The sequence below is a fragment of the Pleurodeles waltl genome, chromosome 6 (assembly GCF_031143425.1).
Source record: "Pleurodeles waltl isolate 20211129_DDA chromosome 6, aPleWal1.hap1.20221129, whole genome shotgun sequence".
NCBI lineage: Eukaryota > Metazoa > Chordata > Amphibia > Caudata > Salamandridae > Pleurodeles > Pleurodeles waltl.
In genome coordinates, this window is record NC_090445.1 from 1,225,607,438 (window position 1) to 1,225,631,016 (window position 23,579).

Consider the following 23,579-nt stretch of genomic DNA (forward strand, 5'->3'; position numbering starts at 1 on the left):
ATCAACTGCTGTTCTTTTAGACATGCTGAGCAAACGCATAGACTATGTAGAAGCGAGTTTTCTGCGGCCCCACAGAGCCTGCAATTTGGATTGCAGCTTATTTTCTGCCACGGTGGAAAGCTAGATAATGTGAATGTGAAACTTGTGCAATGTGAATTTACTTTTTAGATATTTTGGAATGCTATTGTCAAAGTAGAGTTGTGACTTTAAAATGGTGTAGGTGTTCATAATTTGCCAGCATTGATTTTGTTTTGCAATTAAATATATTGTCTTCTAAAGAGGACCTTGTATGTGTCAATTTGTTTAATGCTTTTGTGAAAAACTGTTAATGACTGCGGCCAGAGATGACCTGCAAGTGACTTATGGATTCCTCCAGGTAATGTCTGCGAGGTGGAAATGGGTTAGTTTTGGTCATCTTATCCCACATTAAATAATCCAAATGATCTGTATGCGCTACGCACAGCCTAGGGCACATTTTTGAATAAGCACTCCTACTTTCGAAGTCCTGTTTGGCCAGGCCAAACATAAGTCGTACCTGGGCCTGGGCTGTATACTTGGGCAATCCAAAGGCACATCTGTAGGATTGCACAATCAAACCATCCAACAAGGTAGTGTGTCTGCCTCTCTATTTCTCTTCCATAAGTGATGGCTGGGGTTAACTTCCCTCGCATGACCTCCAACAAGGGATCGAGCATGGGGCCCAGTAAGGATTTTACTAATGAGCTGAATGCCGTCCTATATGCCAGTGTTTTTTTTATTTCAATTTCCTGTGTGGCAAGTAGAAGCTCTTACTGTCTATAATAACCCCCAGGCATTTGTTCTATGCCACAGTTTCCAGCTTCTTCCGATTTATATGCCAAGATCCTTCGATGTTGATTTTTTGAATTTCATTTATTTTTTATTTTTTATGATTGCCTACCAGTTCATTATTGGTTGCAGAGACATGCAGTGTCTCCAGTAGCCTTTGGAGGCCTAGTCTCTTCTTGCTTAGTAGTTACAAGTCGTCTATATAGAGTAAATTTGATAGCTGCCAGGCACCTAATTGCTAGGTATCCACATTAGCTTTATTAAGATCCTTCAACAAAACTGAGATGTGGAAATTTAAACAAGTGAGTAGCAAGCATGCACCCTTATTTAAGGCCAGTGTTGAAAAAGACTTTCCTACAGGGCCTGGTCCTGCCACCAAGTTTAACACGCAGCCATGTATTTGTATTTATGGCCCTTAGTATGGCCAGCGGAATGATCAAACTGTGTAATTTTATCCATAAAGTATCACGTGGCACACTGTTTAACGTAGCCTTAAAGTCTAACTTTATTGATTTAGTTTAAGTTTTTCTATACAAATAGACAGAGCCACGAGTTTGGGCAAAGTTTCAGATCTAGACCGGAATCCTGCCTGATTTAGCAGCACTATTTTTGAGTTGATTGCCCAATCAGCCAAGTCTTGAAGGGGTAAGCTTGCAAAGTATTTGGCCTCTACGTCAAGTAGGAATATAGTTAGCTGGATTACTTTTCGTGCCTCCTTTAAAAATAGGGTGCATTATCTGGCCTCTCCAGGATTCAGGGTCCTCTTCTGCTAACATGGCTGTGTTATACAGTATAGTAAGCTCTTTAGCCCAGAAATGTTGATTGGCTTTATAACTCGCCTGGCACACCATATGGTCTGGATGCTTCTCCTGCCCTTGCACACTTAATTACCTTTATTAGTTTTTCCATACAAATCACCACTGGTACTGGTGTTCTTTACAGGACTGAGATTTTGGAGTCAGGTTTGGGGCTGAGGACAGCAACCAGATCTTAAGTACTCCCTTTAGTTATGGAGTAGTAGTCCTGCAAATGACTGAACGATGCAACTTCAGATATGCATGTATGTGCTGAAGTAATTGCCAGAACCTTTTTCAATGGCATATATCATCCTCCAGAAGACCCTTGGATTTCTCCTTTTGCTAACACACAACAGTTTACTCCAATACTGGTCTTGGTACACGTTTTTAGCGAAACATATACTTTTTTATATATATTGCGGCATGTTCCGCTGCAGATTCACATGCTATGCAATACTTCTGCCATCTAGTGTTGGGCTCGGAGTGTTACAAGTGTTTTTTCTTCGAAGAAGTGTTTGAGTCACGAGATCGAGTGACTCCTCCTCTTCCGTTCCATTGCGCATGGGCATAGACTCCATGTTAGATTGTTTTCCCGCAGAGGGTAAGGTAGGAGTGATAGAGTATATAGGTAAAGAGAAAGAGATGTCCATACTACTGCAAATCTATATATATGGAAAATGTCACTTACCCAGCGTACATCTGTTTGTGGCATGTTCCGCTGCAGATTCACATGCTATGCAATACTTCTGCCATCTAGTGGTGGGCTCGGAGTGTTACAAGTTGTTTTTCTTCGAAGAAGTGTTTGAGTCACGGGATCGAGTGACTCCTCCTCTTCGGCTCCATTGCGCATGGGCATTGAATCCATGTTAGATTGTTTTCCCGCAGAGGGTAAGGTTGGAGTGATAGAGTATAAAGAAAAGAGATGTACATGCAAATGGAATATATATATATATATATATATATATATGGAAAATGTCACTTACCCAGTGTACATCTGTTCGTGGCATTAGTCGCTGCAGATTCACATGCTGTGCATAGTCCGCCGTCTGGTGTTGGGTCGGAGTGTTACAAGTTGTTTTTCTTCGAAGAAGTCTTTTCGAGTCACGAGACCGAGGGACTCCTCCCCCTTTGTTTCCATTGCGCATGGGCGTCGACTCAATCTTAGATTGTTTTCCCCGCAGAGGGTGAGGTAGGAGTTGTGTATGTTAGTAATAGTGCCCATGCGATGGAATGAATAAGTATGTACAGAATAAAGGTTAAGGTAATATATTTACAAATGTACAAATGTTGGAGATTACTTCCAAACGGCTACAGGCTCCCGGGGAGGCGGGTGGGCGCATGTGAATCTGCAGCGACTAATGCCACGAAAAGATGTACACTGGGTAAGTGACATTTTCCGTTTGGTGGCATGTGTAGCTGCAGATACACATGCTGTGCATAGACTAGTAAGCAGTTATCTCCCCAAAAGCGGTGGTTCAGCCTGTAGGAGTTGAAGTTGTCGCAAACAATGTTCGTAGTACTGCTTGGCCTACTGTGGCTTGCTGTGTTGTTAGCACGTCTACACAGTAGTGTTTGGTAAATGTATGAGGCGTAGACCATGTAGCTGCCTTACATATTTCTGTAATTGGAATATTTCCTAGAAAGGCCATGGTAGCACCTTTCTTTCTAGTTGAGTGTGCCTTTGGTGTAATAGGCAGTTCTCTTTTAGCTTTAAGATAACAGGTTTGAATGCACTTAACTATCCATCTAGCAATGCCTTGCTTAGAAATTAGATTTCCTGTATGAGGTTTTTGGAAAGCAATAAATAATTGTTTTGTTTTGCGAATTAGTTTTGTTCTGTCAATGTAGTACATTAACTCTCTTTTGATGTCTAATGTATGTAGTGCTCTTTCAGCTACAGAGTCTGGCTGTGGGAAGAACACTGGTAATTCTACTGTTTGATTTAAGTGGAACGGTGATATGACTTTTGGTAAAAATTTAGGATTTGTTCTTAGAACTACTTTATGCTTGTGTATCTGAATAAATGGTTCTTGTATGGTAAATGCTTGAATCTCAATTACTCTTCTTAAAGATGTGATGGCAATTAAAAATGCAACTTTCCATATTGCATTTCACAAGAGTGCATGGGCTCAAAAGGTGGACCCATGAGTCGTGTTAAGACAATGTTGAGGTTCCATGAAGGAACTGGTGGTGTTCTTGGTGGTATAATTCTTTTTAGACCTTCCATAAATGCTTTTATGACTGGTATTCTAAATAGAGAAGTTGAGTGCGTAATTTGCAGGTAAGCTGAAATTGCTGTAAGATGTATTTTAATGGAAGAAAAAGCTAGCTTTGATTTTTGCAAATGTAGTAAGTATCCTACGATGTCTTTGGCTAACGCGTGTAAGGGTTGAATTTGATTATTGTGGCAGTAACAGACAAATCTTTTGCACTTATTTGCATAGCAATGTCTAGTGGTAGGTTTCCTAGCTTGTTTTATGACCTCCATACATTCCTGTGTAAGGTCTAAATGTCCGAACTCTAGGACTTCAGGAGCCAGATTGCTAGATTCAGCGATGCTGGATTTGGGTGTCTGATCTGTTGTTTGTGTTGCGTTAACATATCTGGTATGTTTGGTAGTTTGACATGAGGCACTACTGAGAGGTCTAGTAGTGTTGTGTACCAAGGTTGCCTTGCCCATGTCGGTGCTATTAGTATGAGTTTGAGTTTGTTTTGACTCATCTTGTTTGCTAGATATGGAAGGAGTGGGAGAGGGGGAAAAGCGTAAGCAAATATCCCTGACCAACTCATCCATAACGCATTGCCCCGAGACTGATCTTGTGGGTACCTGGATGCGAAGTTTTGGCATTTTGCGTTTTCCTTTGTTGCAAATAGATCTATTTGGGCGTTCCCCAACTTTGGAAGTAAGTATTCAGTATTTGGGGGTGAATCTCCCATTCGTGGATCTGTTGGTGATCCCGAGAAAGATTGTCCGCTAGCTGGTTCTGAATTCCTGGAATAAATTGTGCTATTAGGCGAATGTGGTTGTGAATCGCCCAATGCCATATTTTCTGTGCCAGGAGACACAACTGTGTTGAGTGTGTGCCTCCCTGTTTGTTTAGGTAATACATCGTTGTCATGTTGTCGGTTTTGACAAGAATGTGTTTGTAGCTTATTATGGGTTGAAATGCTTTCAGCGCTAGAAATACTGCCAATAGTTCTAAGTGATTTATGTGAAACTGTTTTTGGTGAGAGTCCCATTGTCCTTGGATGCTGTATTGATTGAGGTGTGCTCCCCACCCTATCATGGAGGCATCTGTTATTACGTATTGTGGCACTGGGTCTTGGAAAGGCCGCCCTTGGTTTAAATTTATACTGTTCCACCATTGAAGCGAGGTGTATGTTTGGCGGTCTACCAACACCAGATCTAGAATTTGACCCTGTGCCTGTGACCACTGTGATGCTAGGCACTGTTGTAAGGGCCACATGTGCAACCTTGCGTTTGGGACAATGGCTATGCATGAGGACATCATGCCTAGGAGTTTCATCACCTTTTTGACTTGTATTTTTTTATTTGGATACATGGCCTGTATTACATTGTGAAATGCCTGAACCCTTTGTGGACTTGGAGTGGCAATCCCTTTTGCTGTGTTGATTGTCGCCCCTAAGTATTGCTGTGTTTGACACAGCAGAAGGTGTGACTTTGTGTAGTTGATTGAGAAACCTAGTTTGTGTAGGGTTTCTATGACATACTTTGTGTGTTGTGAACACCTTTGTAGAGTGTTGGTTTTGATTAACCAATCGTCTAGGTACGGGAACACATGTATTTGCTGCCTTCTGATATGTGCAGCTACGACTGCTAGGCACTTTGTAAAAACTCTTGCCGCAGTGGTTATTCCGAATGGTAACACCTTGAATTGGTAATGTGTTCCTTGGAATACAAACCTTAAGTACTTTCTGTGTGAAGGATGTATCGGTATATGGAAATATGCATCCTTTAGGTCTAGTGTTGTCATGTAGTCTTGTTGTTTGAGAAGTGGAATTACGTCTTGTAATGTCACCATGTGAAAGTGATCTGATTTGATGTAGGTATTTAATGTTCGGAGATCTAACATAGGTCTCAGAGTCTTGTCTTTTTTGGGTATGAGAAAACTCCTGTTCCTTTCTGGTGTTTTGGTACCAATTCTATTGCTTCTTTTAGTAGTAATGCCTGAACTTCTAGTCCTAGAAGATCTATATGTTGTTTTGACATATTGTGTGTTTTTGGTGGCACGTTTGGAGGGAATTTGAGTAATTCTATGCAATAACCATGCTGGATAATTGCCAGTACCCAAGTGTCTGTTGTTATCTCCTCCCAATGTTTGTAAAATTGTCTTAGTCTCCCCCCCACAGGTGTTATGTGTTGGGGATGTGTGACTTGGAAGTCACTGCTTGTTTTGAGGGGTTTTGGGGCTTTGGAACTTCCATCTATTTTTAGGGAATTGTGCCCCTCTATATTGCCCCCGAAAACTTCCCGCTGGTATTGGCTTTGATAAGTGGGCCTTGCTTGTGAGGTTGTGGCCTCTGTAGGTTGAATTCGAAACCCTCCCCTAAATGGTGTTTTGCGAAATGTGCCTCTGCTTTGTGGGGAGTAGAGTGCGCCCATGGCTTTTGCGGTATCAGTATCTTTTTTGAGTTTTTCAATAGCAGTGTCGACTTCCAGCCCAAACAACTGCTGTTCATTAAAGGGCATATTCAGCACGGCTTGTTGTATTTCCGGCTTGAATCCTGACGTACTCAACCATGTGTGTCTCCTTATTATTATTGCAGTATTTACTGTCCTTGCAGCTGTATCTGCTGCGTCCATTGATGACCGTATCTGATTATTGGAGATACTTTGTCCTTCTTCTACCACTCTTTTCTGGAACTCTTTGGGTAAGTGTTCTATGAAATGCTGCATTTCTTCCCAATGAGCTCTATCGTATCTTGCCAAAAGTGCTTGTGAATTGGCAATACGCCATTGGTTTGCTGCTTGTGCTGCAACTCTTTTACCCGCAGCATCGAATTTGCGACTCTCCTTGTCTGGAGGTGGTGCATCTCCCGAGGTATGAGAGTTTGCTCTCTTGTGAGCTGCCCCGACAACCACAGAATCTGGTGTTAATTGCTGCGTAATATAAACAGGGTCTGTTGGTGGTGGCTTATACTTTTTTTCCACCCTTGGAGTTATAACTCTGCCTTTAACAGGCTCCTGAAATATTTGTTTTGAATGTTTTAGCATTCCTGGGAGCATAGGTAAGCTTTGGTATTGGCTATGAGTGGAGGAGAGTGTATTAAATAAAAATTCGTCCTCAATTGGTTCTGAATGCAAGGTGACGTTATGAAACGCAGCTGCCCTTGAGACCACCTGCGTGTAGGATGTACTGTCTTCAGGTGGCGACGGCCTTGTAGGGTAACAGTCTGGGCTGTTATCTGATACAGGAGCATCGTAAAGGTCCCATGCATCAGGATCATCTTGACTCATTGCAGTATGAGTCGGAGATTGCATCAGTGGTGGAGTGGCTACCGGTGATGTATGCATTGATGGTGGTGGAGATGGTGGTGGAGTTGTTTGTTTAGCCACCTTTGCCTGTGGCTGCTTGTCCTTTTCTTGAAAGGCAAGTCTTCTTTTCATCTTAATTGGGGGAAGAGTGCTTATCTTCCCTGTGTGTTTTTGAATGTGGAGCCTTCTTTGAGTGTAGTCTGGCTCAACAGATTGAAGTTCCTCTCCAAACTTATGTCCTTGCATCTGGGAGGACAATCCCTGTTCCTCTGTGCAGGAACCTGTTTTCGGTTCCGATGCTGGATGTTTCGGAATCAAAATCTTTTTGGTCGCCTTTTTGGGCTCCGAGGGAACCTTCTTTATTTTCGGCGTTGTGGTTTCTCGGTGCCGAACCATTTCGGTGCCACTGTCTCGGTGACGAATCTGTTCGGGGCCGGTGTCTTGGGCCCGAGATTGCTGTGTGGCGGTATCTCGACCAGAGTCGGATGACTTTGCCACATGCATGCCCTCTTTCGGTGCCGATGATCGGTCACCTATCTTTCGGGTTAAGCCATGGCCTGTTGGCGGTGGCGTCCCCTGGGCTTTTGTTGTCTTCTCGTGAGTTTTATGTTTCGATGTCTTACTCACAGTTTTCGGCGTTTCTTCGGGATCGAGCTCGTCCGAGTCATGGATGGAGAAGCTTTCTTCTTCCTCCTCGAAACGCCCTTGTCCTGTCGGCGCCGACGCCATCTGCATTCTTCTTGCTCTTCGGTCTCTTAATGTCTTCCTCGACCGAAACGCTCGACAGGCTTCACAGGTATCCTCCTTGTGCTCTGGAAACAGACACAAGTTACAGACCAGATGCTGATCTGTATATGGATACTTGTTATGGCATTTTGGGCAGAAGCGGAATGGGGTCCGTTCCATCAGCCTTGAAGAGACACGTGGCCGGGCCGACCAGGCCCTGACGGGGGGATCGAAAAAACCCCAAAGGGCCACCGGAGCTCTTCAAAAGTCAGTGTCGATCTGTTATAACTAACCCGATACCGAACGCAAACAATACAGACGATTTTTCCGAGATTCTAACTAGCTTTCCGACCCGAAACGCGGAGCGAAAAGGAACACGTCCGAACCCGATGGCGGGAAAAAAAACAATGGAGTCGACGCCCATGCGCAATGGAGCCGAAATGGGAGGATTCCCTCGAACTCGTGACTCGAAAAGACTTCTTCGAAGAAAAACAACTTGTAACACTCCGAGCCCAACACCAGATGGCGGGATGTGCACAGCATGTGTATCTGCAGCTACACATGCCACCGAACATATATATATACACACACTTTCCTCGTTGAGCGAACCTTGTGCTGCTGCCCTAAATTGGTGGGGTTTTTCTTCAGTAGCGAAATTCTCGGTTTATAGCATGTCTCAGTCTAATTAGGTGTTTATTCGTCCATGGTTTTTTTTCATTGACAAACCTAGACGACTCGACTTGTATTTTGTGAGCACCGTAACAAAATGCTGCTATACAATGATATAATTTCTCTGTTCATGCTTTATATCCTCAAATAATTTCTAACTTTTTTCCAATACCTCGTGAAATGGTTGCATTTCAAGTCATCTACATGAGCATTTTCAAGCAGGTTAGCCATTTTAAAAACCTTTGAATTTGACTTAATGGCTATCCTCTGAGGTAGACGATTGTTAGTTATCGCTTTGAACATCGCACAGAGAGCAAAGTATTTAAACAGGGAAAGGCTTGCTGTAAGGAAATACCTCCTTGGCATGGTTACACCCTAACTTTTTGCCTTTGCTGATGCTAAGTTATGATTTGAAAGTGTGCTGGGACCCTGCTAACCAGGCCCCAGCACCAGTGTTCTTTCCCTAAACTGTACCTTTGTCTCCACAACTGGCACAACCCTGGCACTCAGATAAGTCCCTTGTAACTGGTACCCCTGGTACCAAGGGCCCTGATGCCAGGGAAGGTCTCTAAGAGCTGCAGCGTTGTTTTATGCCACCCTAGGGACCCCTCACTCAGCACATGCACACTGCTTCACAGCTTGTGTGTGCTGGTGGGGAGAAAATGAATAAGTCGACATGCCACTCCCCTCAGGGTGCCATGCCAACCTCACACTGCCTGTGGCATAGGTAAGTCACCCCTCTAGCAGGCCTTACAGCCCTAAGGCAGGGTGCACTATACCACAGGTGAGGGCATATGTGCATGAGCACTATGCCCCTACAGTGTCTAAGCAAAACCTTAGACATTGTAAGTGCAGGGTAGCCATAAGAGTATATGGTCTGGGAGTTTGTCAATCACGAACTCCACAGTTCCATAATGGCTACACTGAAAACTGGGAAGTTTGGTATCAAACTTCTGAGCACAATAAATGCACACTGATGCCAGTGTGCACTTTATTGTAAAATACACCCAGAGGGCATCTTAGAGATGCCCCCTGAATACCTACCCGACTTCTAGTGTAGGCTGACCAGTTTCTGCCACCCTGCCACACACCAGACATGTTGCTGGCCACATGGGGAGAGTGCCTTTGTCACTGTGGCCAGGAACAAAGCCTGTACTGGGTGGAAGTGCTTCTCAACTCCCCCTGCAGGAACTGTAACACCTGGCAGTGAGCCTCAAAGGCTCACCCCTTTTGTTACAGCGCCCCAGGGCATCCCAGCTATTGGAGATGCCCGCCCCCCCGGGCACTGCCCCTACTTTTGGTGGCAAGACTGGAGGAGATAATGAGAAAAACAAGGAGTCACCCCCCAGTCAGGACAGCCCCTAAGGTGTCCTGAGCTGTGGTAATCCCTGCCTTGAGAAATCCTCCATCTTGAGTTTGGAGGATTCCCCCAATAGGATTAGGGATGTGCCCCCCTCCCCACAGGGAGGAGGCATAAAGAGGGTGTAGCCACCCTCAAGGACAGTAGCCATTGGCTACTGCCCTCCCGACCTAAACACCCACCTAAATTCAGTATTTAGGGGCTCCCCAGATCCCAGGAAATCAGATTCCTGCAACCTGAAGAAAGGACTGCTGACCTACAAGCCTGCAGAGAAGGAGTAAGACGACAACTGATTTGGCCCCAGCCCTACCAGCCTGTCTCCAACTTCGAAAACCTGCTCCAGCGACGCATCAGACAGGGACCAGCGACCTCTGAAAGCCTCGGAGGACTGCCCTGGACTACAGGACCAAGAAACTCCTGTTAACAGTGGCCCTGTTCAAAACCTGCAACTTCTTTGCAACAAAGAAGCAACTTCCAAAGACTTCACGTTTCCTGCCGGAAGCGTGAGACTTCACACTCTGCACCCGACGCTCCTGGCTCGACCTGCAGAAAACCAACACCTCAGGGAGGACTCCCCAGCGACTGCGAGCCTGTGAGTAACCAGAGACGACCCCCCCCCCCCCCCCCCCAACCCCCATAGCGACGCCTGCAGAGAGAATCCAGAGGCTCCCCGTGACCACGACTTCCTGTAACAAGGGACCTGACGCCTGGAACCAACACTGCACCCGCAGCCCCCAGGACCTGAAGGAACCGAACTCCAGTGCAAAAGCGAACAACAGACGACCCTCTGCCTAGCCCAGGTGGTGGCTGTCCCGAGAAGGCCTCCCTGTGCCTGCCTGCAATGCTAGAGTGACCCCCCAGGTCCCTTTATTGTTTTCAATCTAAAACCCAACACCTGCTTTGGTCACTGCACCCAGCCACCCCTGTGTCGCTGAGGGTGTACCTTGTGTGCCTTCTCGTGTCTCCCCCGTGCTCTACAAAACCCCCCTGGTCTGCCCCCCCGAGGACGCAAGTACTTACCTGCTGGCAGACTGGAACCGGAGCACCCCTGTTCTCCATAGGCGCCTATGTGTTTTGGGCACGTCTTTGACCTTTGCACCTGACCGGCCCTGAGCTGCTGGTGTGGTAACATTGGGGTTGCCTTGAACCCCCCAACTGTGGGCTGCCTATGCCCCAAACTTGTGACTTGTAAGTGTTTTACTTACCTTCAAAACTAACCTTTACCTACCTACCTCCCACAGGAACTGTTGATTTTTGCACTGTGTCCACTTTGAAAATAGCGTATTGCCATTTTTACAAGGACTGTACATGATATTGTTTTCATTCAAAGTTCCTAAAGTATCTAAGTGAAGTACCTTACATTTAAAGTATTAATTGTAAATCCTGAACCTGTGGTTCTTAAAATAAACTAAGAAAATATATTTTTCAATATAAAAACCTATTGGCCTGGAGTAAGTCTTTGAGTGGTGTTCCTCATTTATTGCCTGTGTGTGTACAACAAACGCTTAACACTACCCTCTGATAAGCCTACTGCTCGACCACACTACCATAAAATAGAGCATTACAATTATCTACTTTTGCCACTATCTTACCTTTAAGGGGAATCCTTGGACTCTGTGCACACTATTCCTTACTTTGAAATGGTATATACAGAGCCAACTTGCTAATGGGTGGTCAACGATAGTGGCCAGTCCATCGCAGTCAGCTCCAGTCTCACCATGAGAAGCAACACACCACATCCACTATGTAAAAGAAGCCCAGCTGGGCATCAATTGAACAACTACTCTTGTGCCCCTCTCCACATCCCTCCAGCTGTGTTCCAGTTAAATTAACTCCACCAGTGTATCAGTACTTAAGAAATACGATTGTATGGGGCCCCACATATCTTTAGGCCTGCAGGTAGCAGGCAGTCTGGAATAGTAGATTTCAGATTGTTCCCCACAGTAGACCATATCCAGCATCCATTACCTTACTGTGGGGTGTGTATCCCTCCCCAGATACATACCACTCACCTCTTTGCCAATAAATAAGCAGCAGTGACAAAACATTGTACACTGCAGGGAATAAGAGCTCTGCAACCCAAGAGTGCTACCTTCGGGAGTGTTCCAATGATAGCTCAACCATCTCTGAAAAAGTCTCAAGTACTTTGACCCAGTAGGCATGTATGGATTGACAGTAACAGGCTAGCTAGATGAAGTCTGCATCAAGAGTTCCACACCTGAGATAACAAGAGTCCGGCTGCAGACGTTGTTTGGCCAGAGTGAGAGGCATGCAATATAATCAGTGCAGAAATTTGGTGTCGACTTCCTTGCTTGCTCGCAGCACTATTTCAACTCCTTATTGGTAATTGTGCCCCCAGTGTTGTCCTCCTGGGGGTGCATGGCTCATAAGAGCATCCATCTGCATAATAGATACAACACAGTTGCCAAGTGCTTATTAGGTGGAGGTAGTGATAATAGTCTGCAGGTCCCCTGCATGACAGTGGCTCCATTGAGAAACAAGGATTATGTGTTTTGTAGGGTGCCCACAGCCTAAGATAAGTAAACCTCTCCAGTACTGTGCACATAACGGCAGCTGTAAGAAAATAAGTTACTTACCTGTAACTGTGGTTCTCCAGTATTGGTATCTTTCATAGATTCACATGCTTGAATCATTCCCCGTCGTCGAAGTGGGAGTCCCACGGTACATAGAAAGCAATAAATAGACAATTTTTTTTTTTTTTTTCCATTTAAGTCAATAGGAAAAACACATTCAATTGTACAACTATCAGCCTCATTAGAAAAAACCCAAACTTCAGCCAATCAGGCGAGACCACCCCTTTAGAATCCTCAGCACAGAGGCTCAGTCTCTCTGCTTTCCTGTAATCACTAGTGTGGAGAAATCTAAAGAGGTGAGCCCCTCTGGGGAGGAGGGTGGGTCGCATGTGAATCTATGAAAGATACCAATACTGGAGAACCACAGTTACAGCTAAGTAACTTATTTTCTTCTCCAGTATTGGGGTATCTTTCATAGATTCACATGCTTGAATCAGAGTAGTCAGCAGTAAGAAAGATGGTTGAGTTCTGAAACACCAGAAGCATGCCTGCGCATAATTCATCCTTTATGGACTCATATAGGTAATTAACATTTGCAAATCAACCTTCTAAAAGATTATATACATGAATATATACATCTACATATATATATTTACATGAAAATATCAGTCTGGCAATACGTAGAGGATGGAGGGTAAAAGGTTATTGGTTCACCTTATGCAAATAAATTACGTAACACTGCTTGTCCTACCGCGGCATCCATTCTATCCATAGCTTCCAGGCAGTAGTGCTGGGTAAAGGTGTGAGCACGTGTCCACGTTGCCGCTCTGCAGATCTGGCTCAGAGGGACTCCTGCGAATAGAGCTGCCGAAGTGGATACCGCTCTAGTGGAGCGCGCTCTGACACTGGATGATAACGGTTTCCCTGTAACTGGTGGCATAGCTGTATGGCAGAAGAGATCCAGCGCGCTATGGTCTGCTTAGTAACGGCTTTGCCTTTATTGATCTGTCCATAACTAATAAACAGTTGCTCAGATTTACGGAAATTGCTAGTCCTTTGTATATAAAATTTTAAACATAGTTTAATGTCCAGAGAATGTAATGCGCGCTCCGCTGCAGTTTGCGGATTTGGAAAAAAAATTCTCAGAACCACCGGCTCATTTAGATGAAAAGACGATGGAATCTTAGGTATAAATTTTGGATTCGTTCTCAGAATGACCACCTCTGATTTGAATTGGAGGAAAGGTGGTGAGATTGTACCACCTGGAAATCGCTAACCCTCTTCGCTGATGTCAAGGCCAGAAGGAGGGCGGTTTTAAAAGAAATGAATTTGAGGTCTACCTTATGAATGGGTTCAAACTGATGCTTCATTAACTGAAATAGAGCACAATATTCAAATGCCACTGAGGTGGAGGACGGTGAATCGGCGGAAACATCTTGAACAAGCCCTTAAGAAATTGTTTTATTATTCTCGATGACCATAAAGAAGGTGACAGACGTTCGTCGGAAACGGGATATGGCAGCCAGGTGCACTCTAATAGACGAATGCGAAAGGCCTGGATTTAGCTAAATGCAATAGATATGGCAGAATCTGTTCAGGGGAGGACTTTAGAGGATGAATGTTGGAAGTTGAACACCATATGCAAAATCTCTTCCACTTGAGCTTATATGTCCTGTTTGCAGATTGAGCCCTGGCACAGGCAAGTACCTCCCTGCAATCTGGAGTAATATCTAGGCCGTCGAATTCATAGAATTCAGGAGCCAGGCTGATAAACGAAGAGACGTCGGGTTGGGATGACGGACCTGACCCCGATTCGTTGTTAACAAATCCGGTAGTGTCTTCAGTCGAATGTGAGGCTGCTCCGAGAGTAATAGAAGTTCTGTGAACCAAAACTGGCGTGGCCCTTTGGGAGCAATTAATAGAAGTCTCATGGTTCCCTCTTCATTTTCTGCAGAAGTCTCGGGATGAGTGGAAGCGGGGGAAAAGCGTATGCATAAATCCCTGACCATCTAATCAAAAACGCATTCCCCTTTGATCCCTTCTGCGGTCGCCAGCTTGCGAAGTGTTGGAATTTCTTGTTGTCTCCGGTCGCGAACAGATCCAGACTGGGTTTGCCCCAACGACGAAAGAGGCGGTTGAGAACTGACTGATTGAGTTCCCACGCGTGGCAGCTGGTTCGAGTCCTGCTTAAGGCATCTGCCCAGGTGTTGGTGATCCCCGGGAGATGTTCTGCTCTGATGGATATCCGATGTTGAATTACCCAATGCCACAGCTTCTGCGTTTCTAGCGATAATGCCTGCGATCTTGTGCCCCCCTGTTTGTTGAGGTAATGCATGACTGTGGTACTGTCTGTTCTTATCAAGACTGAAGAACCCTTGATGTTTGTGAGGAAGGACTTGAGTGCCAAGGAAACTGCCCTTAACTCCAATACGTTTATGTGAAGAGTCGACTCTTGAGTGGACCATTTCCCTCTCACTGAAAGATCCTGCAAATGTGCGCCCCATCCCTCTAGGGATGCATCTGTTGTTATAATGTGCACTGGCTTGTCCTTCAGGAATGAAAGACCTTCTGAGATGAGGGGCGTATCCTTCCACCATTTGAGAGCTTGTTTTGCTGATGGGGTTATCCGAATTACATTGTCGAAAGAACCTTCTATTTGTTTCCATTGATTGTCTAACTGCTGTTGAAGTGTTCTCATGTGCAGACGACAGTTTTCTATCAATGGAATGCAAGACGAAAGCATCCCCAGAAAAGACTTGTAAGTCTGCACAGAAGCAGACCTTCTTTTGCTGAGACGTGCTGTTAAATCTCGAAGTTTCTTTCGTCTGTCGTGTAAAGCAAAGGCTTTTGCTTGGACTGTGTCCAAGACGGCTCCTAGAAAGGTGATGTTCTGGGAAGGATCTAGATGAGACTTGGGGTAATTGACTGTCAAGCCTAGTGTTCCGAAAAGAGATAGACATGTCTTCGTGTCCCTGGCAGCTTTTGACGTTGTTCGTGCCTTTATTAGCCAGTTGTCTAAATACGGGAACACTTGTATCCCTAGTTGCCTGAGGTGGGCTGCAACCGGTGCCAAAACTTTGGTGAATACTCTTGGGGCCGACCTGAGGCCAAAGGGCAACACTCTGAACTGGTAGTGAGTGCCTGCCACCCTGAACCGTAAGAATTTCCGATGACTGGGGTGAATGGGAATGTGGAAATATGCGTCCTGGAGATCTAAGGATGTCATAAAGTCCCCTCGGTTGAGTAGGCGCAGGACGTCTTGAAGGGAGATCATGCGAAAAGATTGCTTCTTGAGGTATTTGTTGAGAGAACGAAGATCTAAAATACGTCTCCAGTCTCCTGTCTTTTTCCGTATAAGGAAGAAGCAAGAGTAAAAACCTGTTCCCCTCTGGCTTCTTGGTACGATCTCTATTGCTCCCTTCTTCATTAAGATAGTAATCTGCTCCAGAAGTTCGTTGAGATGGGCTGGCAGGGGACCTCTTGGTGGCACATGAGGGGGAGGCTGGTTGAATTCTAGTGTATGTCCTTGGTTGACAATATCGAGTACCCATTTGTCTGAAGTAATTTTGGACCACTGGTGGAGGAACTTGGAAATTCTGCCCCCTATTAGAGGGTTGATATAGGGGCTGGGTGCAGGCATCCGATGAAGGTCAGTGCTTTCTTGCCGTCTCTTTGGTCTTGTAAGTCGACTTTCCTCTCGCTTGTTGCCTGAAATGCTTGGATGACTGTTGTCGAAAGGAATGTGGTTGTTGCTGGCCAAAGGTGGAACGAAACTGTCCCTGGTAAGAGGAGTATTGGCGATACTGATGTGCGCCTCCTCTATAAGAAAAGGTTCCTCTCCCTCTCGCTCCCCGAAAGGGCTGTCTCTTGTATTGCAATGTTGCCAGAGATCTGGCTGTCTCAGTGTCTGCTTTAATGGATTGTAACGCATCATCCACATGCTTGCCAAACAAGAGCTCGCCATCATACGGCATGTCTAGGATCTCGAATTGTACTTCTTGCCTAAAAGAAGTAGCTTTCAGCCACCCTCGACGCCTGAGTACGGCCGCTCCGGCTAACTAGCGAAAACCTGTAGACGAGACGTCTATAGCGCAGACTATGATCTCAGCCGAGATCTTTTCACCCTCCTGTAGAATCTTGCGCGCTTCTGCTCTACTATCTTCAGGTAACATGTCTCTAAACTGCGACATATCGGACCACATCTGGCAGTCGTACCTTCCTAGGATTGCTAGGGAATTTGCTGCTCTAACTGTAGTGGCCGCCATCGTTGAGAACTTTTTCCCCAATCGACGTCCTTCCTTGTCTGGGGGGGCAGTCAGAGATGCCAATGGATTTCGGGACCTTCTCTGAGCTGCCTGCTCAGTATCCAATCATGCACAGCTGGTGGCAGTTGCTTCACATCTTTTGAAGGCAACGTTGGACTTGTACAGTGTGTATTGATATCTCTGTCTATTCTCCTGGGGAAGAGAGAACTGGAGTTGCAGGTAAGAAACCGTTCCTTCTCTCGTAGGGGATTTCCATGTATAGTCATAAGCACTGAATAAAAGAGAACACCCATCCCCACGGAGAGCTGGAGAAGAGACAGAGAATGAACTGAAAAAATGTGAGTGAACACATTTCTGAGAGAAGCCTGCCCCACTCAAGCATCTGCTCTAGCATCAGAATCTAGGCATTAGTGCTTAGTGAATTTGTGAACGGATTACCAGGTTACTGCTTTGCAAATCTCTGGGATAGGAACACTGTGCAGCAAAGCAGAAGTAACTGCTTTCCCTCTGGTAGAGTGTGCTTTTGTTCTGGTCAGGGGTGTTTTGTTTGATTTTTGATAGAATAAAATACATGAGTCTTTGACATGTCAGAACGATGCTCCCTCCCTAGTCAATCAGAAAATCCCAATTCTCCTTTTTGCGGATGACTCTCTATTGATTTCAAAAACCCCTATGGATTAACAATTAACATTTCCTGGGGGAGGTAAGTAAAGGTTACATTAGGAGGTAAGTAAAACACTTACGAGTCTCAGTCCTGGGGCATAGGCAGCCCACCGTTGGGGGTTCAAGGCAACCCCAAAGTTACCACACCAGCAGCTCAGGGCCAGTCAGGTGCAGAGGTCAAAGAGGTGCCCAAAACACATAGGCTTCTATGGAGAACAGGGGTGCTCCGGTTCCAGTCTGCCAGCAGGTAAGTACCTGCGTCCTCGGGGGAGCAGACCAGGGGGGTTTTGTAGAGCACTGGGGGGGAGGGGGCACAAGTAGGCACACAAAACACCCTCAGCGGCACAGGGGCGGCCAGGTGCAGTGTGCAAAGCAGGCGTTGGGTTTTGTATAGGTTTCAATGGAGGGACCCGGGGATCACTCTAGCGGTTCAGGCAGGCACGGGGGGGCTTCTCGGGACAGCCACCACCTGGGCAAGGCAGAGGGTCGCCTGGGGGTCACTCCTGCGTCGAAGTTCGGTTCCTTCAGGTCCTGGGGGCTGCAGGTGCAGTGTTGGTTCCAGGCGTCAGGTTCCTTGTTACAGGCAGTCGCAGTCAGGGTGAGCCTCTGGATTCTCTCTGCAGGCGTCGCTGTGCAGACTCAGAGGGGGTTGTCTCTGGTTACTCACAGGCTCGCAGTCGCCGGGGAGTCCTCCCTGAGGTGATGGTTCTCTGAATCTCAAGCCGGGCGGGGGGGGGTTGGGTGCAGAGTGAGAAGTCTCACGCTTCCAGCAGTAAACATGCAGTCTTTGGAAGTTGCTTCTTTGTTGCAGAGAAGAAGCTGGTTTTGAACAGGGCCGCTGTTCACAGGAGTTTCTTGGTCCTTTAGTCCAGGGCAGTCCTCTGAGGCTTCAAAGGTCGCTGGTCCCTGTTGGATGCGTCGCTGGAGCAAGTTTTCGAATTTGGAGATAGGCCGGTAGGGCTGGGGCCAAAGCAGTTGTCTTCCTCCTTCTCTGCAGGCTTGTAGGTCAGCAGTCCTGGTTTCTTCAGGTTGCAGGAATCTCATTTCCTGGGATCTGGGGTGCCCATAAATACTGAATTTAGGTGTGTGTTTAGATCTGGGAGGGCAGTAGCCAATGGCTACTGTCCTTGAGGGTGGCTACAACCTCTTTGTGCCTCCTCCCTGTGATGAGGGGGGCACATTCCTAATCCTGTTGGGGGAATTCTCCAAACTCAAGAAGGAGGATTTCTCAAGGCAGGGGTCACCTCAGCTCAGGACACCTTGGGGGCTGTCCTGACTGGTGGGTGACTCCTCCTTGTTTTTCTCATTATCTTCTCCAGCCTTGCCGCCAAAAGTGGGGGCAGTGGCTGGAGGGGCGGGCATCTCCACTAGCTGGGATGCCCTGGGGCGATGTAACAAAAGGGGTGAGCCTTTGAGGCTCACCGCCAGGTGTTACAGTTCCTGCAGGGGGAGGTGAAAAGCACCTCCACCCAGTACAGGCTTTGTTCCTGGCCACAGAGTGACAAAGGCACTCTCCCCATGTGGCCAGCAACATGTCTGGTGTGTGGCAGGCTGGCAGAATCTGGTCAGCCTACACTAGAAGTCAGATTGGTATTCAGGGGGCATCTCTAAGATGCCCTCTGGGTGTATGTTACAATAAATTGCACACTGGCATCAGTGTGCATCTATTGTACTGAGAAGTTTGATACCAAACTTCCCAGTTTTCAGTGTAGCCATTATGGAACTGTGGAGTTCGGGTTTGACAAACTCCCAGACCATATACTCTTATGGCTACCCTGCACTTACAATGTCTAAGGTTTTGCATAGAAACTGTAGGGACATAGTGCTCATGCACATATGCCCTCACCTGTGGTATAGTGCACCCTGCCTTAGGGCTGTAAGGCCTGCTAGAGGGGTGACTTACCTATGCCACAGGCAGTGTGAGGTTGGCATGGCACTCTGAGGGGAGTGCCATATCAACGTAGTCATTTTCTCCCCACCAGCACACACAAGCTGTGAGGCAGTGTGAATGTGCTGATTGAGGGGTCCCTAGGGTGGCATAAGACATGCTGCAGCCCTTAGAGACCTTCCCTGGCATCAGGGCCCTTGATACCAGGGGTACCAGTTACAAGGGACTTACCTGAGTGCCAGGGTTGTGCCAATTGTGGAGACAAAGTTAAAGTTTAGGGAAAGGACACTGGTGCTGGGGCCTGGTTAGCAGGGTCCCAGCACACTTTCAAATCATAATTTAGCATCAGCAAAGGCAACAAGTTAGGGGGTAACCATGCCAAGGATGCATTTCCTTACAGTCATTCACAATGAAAAAAAAAACAAATAAAAAAAAACACACTCCAAATTCAAAAGACCCTTTTTCCCAGCACCCTAGATAAGAGCCTCTAAAGGAAAGTTCTCTTGTACAAGCATGGCTTCTTGGGAAGCGACATCTGCGTCACCAGCACATCAGGGCATCTACCGTAACAGTGGATGACTCATTCCTTTCCATCCTCTGCATGCCTCCCTTCTCTCTAATCAGTCTACTTTAAGTCATATTTGCCTTAATTCCCATTATGTTATCTCAACAAATTAAGCACACCAGTGCAAAGATCACAATTTATCCTTAAAAGTCATTCCTCTGCAACTAACAATAATTAATCTCATGTAGCTCATCTACTAATCTGCCAATTGCATGAACTCGCATAGCCTCCTCCCTATAAGGATCAGATAATTCATGTTCATTTAATCAATCACATAGAAACTGGAGTAAATGCAATGAGTGGTTTCCTGAGGAGTGCAAGACTAAACCCAATAAACAACAACCCATAAAAAACACTCCCACACCAGTGTTCTGCAGGAACATGTAGCCCAGAGTAGAATGCTCTTGAGAGATAGTTAATGGTATATAATGAAATTACATCACAATATATTATGTAACCCTCCTGTCATATACTAATGCTAATTTCATAAGACTCAGATTGGACAGAAGATTGCCTTTCTTACAGGCTGCATAATTATTTCCTTTTACTGCTTGACTGTCTCTCTCAATCACATAAGGCAAAACTGCTAGGGGTCATGGCCATTAACTAGTACTATACCAATCCACACCATCCACCACCAATCACCAACAAGCATGAAATAATTGACAAGATCTGCCACATGCCTCTGGTCAATGGAGGACTTTAATTTAGTTCACCACTGCAGGTCGCAGATAGCTACGTACTAAGACTGCTTTTAACATCTCACAGTGGCAAGCAGATATGGGATGATAAAAACAAAGTCCATCTCAGCAGTATCTGATTTATGTTTTCCTCCAACCTTTGCCTGCTCAGGCCAATAAACTTTAAATAACATTTCTCAGAAGGGACCACCCAGTCTAGTCAGTAACCATGCGAGAGGATTATAAAAATAAGACATACCATGAAAAGCCCCACTGAGCTGCTCAAAACAGCCAGCTTAATAAAAATCAAAAACTGTGCATCTGTCTCACATGCTTCTTCACCCATAACACTGCAAAGCGCTGCGACCCATAACATGATAATCACACCTCAGTGGTCATCACGCTGAACACAAACACTTATCACACAGAATCAAAACGAACGCAACACTCTCTCAGCCTACAGTGTAATGTGCTACCCATGTAGGCAAGCGCTTCCTCACCCCACATATAGATAGTAAGCACTATATAAATCTTGCAGTACAATACAATTATGTGGACCATATTTTCATTTAGTCTGTGGCCGTCTAAGATTAAAGCTTACAGTCTCAGTGTAACCAGTCTCTTTGTAACGAGATACACACCATGCTGGTAATTACTATTATCATCCTCCACAATAAATATCACACATCAGCTCACCTGCAGAATCTTCATCAAGACGACCTCGTCACTGGCTGGATCAGTGCCAACAAAGCGTGCGTGTGTCACTGCATCAGCCATGTTCTCAATACCTTCGGCAGTACCATCATGTTTAGGATCTGCCAGAGCAAGATAAGTGGAACACACAAAATCAAAACAATTTCTGTAGTGAAGTCAAGATTGTTTAAATGCTGTTTTATTCAATTTCCTATCAAGTGCACCATTTGACCTTGTAAATGCACTTTTTGGACATAAATACTTCCCCAAAAAAGTGGTGGGTTGTTAGGTGGAGGGGTAAGATGACCAAGGTTCAGGATGGACTGTTGCCATGAGGACAGGGTCAATACTGATTTGCTTTAGGTGGGCCCCTGTCTGGAGTGGCAGAGGGGGTGAAAAAGCATGGGCTGCATGCTACCAAGAGAGATTGCTAGAGTCTTGATTATTTGCAAGCATTTTTCCCATCACCGTCTACATGTTTGATTGCCAGTAGTATACTGGCAAACCTGAGAATGGCCCAGTTTTGCAAGCTTGCTATACCAAAGGTTTGTGAAAGCTAAAAATGTACTATTATTCTGGGAAAGTCATCAATATATATATATATATATATATATTTTTTTTTTGTTTTTTTTTTTCAGTTCCCAATTTTTAAAAAAACGGAAAAAAACAAGCTAAATCCTTAGAGAAAAGACGACAACAAGAAAAACTAACAAAGACACAGCATCTCTGACTCAAGGTTAGAATCAACTCCCAAGGCCAGATTCCATTTATTTGAGTGGTGTCACATCCCAAATACTCCCCTGAACCTTCGTCCCTAAAGTGGTTTGCGGATGCCAGCATGAAGTTATGCAGTAGCATTTATTGCCTTCTGTGTATGGTCTTAAACTTTTACTGCTACACAAAGGCCAACAGCCATTTCATTATTTTTTTTAAAAGTTATTTTTATTGATATCTGTATGAACTAAAAAGGGAAAGCTTCTAACTTATAATCAGAAGCCACTCAAGCAAAGGCTCCATTCATTACACATTTCAGATGAATTTGTAGTATTTATCCACTCCAAGGAGAATGGGAATAGACAGATGAGCATCTGAACAAAACCACGTTTCCACTGACCTGTGCCAGTTGTGTGTCTATTCCCGTTCCAGTGCTTACTTATGACTTGATATATATGTTGCAGTTTTATTGAAGCTACAATAGTCTCATCCAATTTTTTGAATTTTTTAAAATAAATCGCAGCCCCTGCATTTGAAAAACTCTCTTTAAAGACTCATGCACTGGTCCATACCCATACAACACCATACTGATCTGTTTTTCCTCATGCATGCACTATGTTCTGTTTGAACACCAGTAAGCCGAGGGAGAAAAGGGTAAACTTTCTTTGCCTAGTCCACATCGCTGGGGAAATCCACACACGCAACACTGTGCAGGGAAATTTTCGACACCACCTGCAAGGAGGCTGAAAAATTTCACGTCACCTGCTTCGCAGCTATAATCGGCGCTCCACCTACATCAAGGCTGGGGGAATCGATGCATCGCGGCTTAAGAAATGACGCAACACCCGCTTGCGGCTGCTAACAAACAAACCCCATGCAGCGAAGTTTTCCTACACCATGTGACTGGATTTCTCACGCATCATTGCTGGGTGTCAAAAATCACGATGCATCGCTCTTGTTGCGGGAGAGAGAAAACGCATCGCCTACCTGACCGAAGAAGAAACGATGCACAGCCTCTTGCGTTTAAGGAATCGACGCATCACTGACTTTCGACGCACGCTCGCCTGTGCAGATTTATTTTCGATGCAAGCCAGGTACTTTGTGTAACAACGTTTCCATTGTTTTCAATGGAGTAAGACTCTTATTTTGAAGATTCATATTTTGACTCTCGTAAGTTGGATTTTTGTCTTGTTTGATTTGGATAAATATTGCCTATTTTTCTAAATTGTGTGGTGTCCATTTTGTAGTGTTTTCACTGTATTACTGTGTGTTTGGGTACAAATACTTTGCACATTGCCTTTGAGACAAGCCTGACCACTTGTGCCAAGCTACGAAGGGGGTGAGCAGGAATTATCTTAAGTGTACAACTCCATTGCCCTGACTAGAGTGAGAATCCCTGCGTGGACAGAGTGCAAATTGACTGTCAACCAGAGACCCTGTTTCTAACACTTGGTTACCCCTTTCAGATCAGCATCTAACACTCACAAAGTATATAAGGGCAGGCCTAATGCTAGTCTATGAAAGGGGCAGCCCTTGCAGTAGTGGGAAACAAATGTAGGAGTTTTTACACTACCAGAACATATAAAACACATGGACATGGCCAGCCTTTCACCTACAGAGCACCCAGCCCTATGGGTTACCTAGGGATGACCTATATGTAGAAAAAGGGGTGTTTAAGGCTAGGCAAGTACTTTTAGATGCAAAGTCAAAGTGGCATTGAA

General features: G+C 45.4%; 1 protein-coding gene across 3 annotated transcripts in view; it reads right to left on the reverse strand.

Moving 5' to 3' along the window:
- The window catches only part of GBF1 (golgi brefeldin A resistant guanine nucleotide exchange factor 1), a 1,570,387-nt gene that overhangs the window by 1,437,896 nt on the left and 108,912 nt on the right, over positions 1-23,579 (reverse strand). For all 3 annotated transcript variants that reach the window (XM_069240539.1, XM_069240538.1, XM_069240540.1), the window contains one exon: positions 21,148-21,266. In XM_069240539.1, the coding sequence (XP_069096640.1) occupies positions 21,148-21,266 (119 nt within the window). The remainder of the gene's footprint in view (positions 1-21,147; positions 21,267-23,579) is intronic.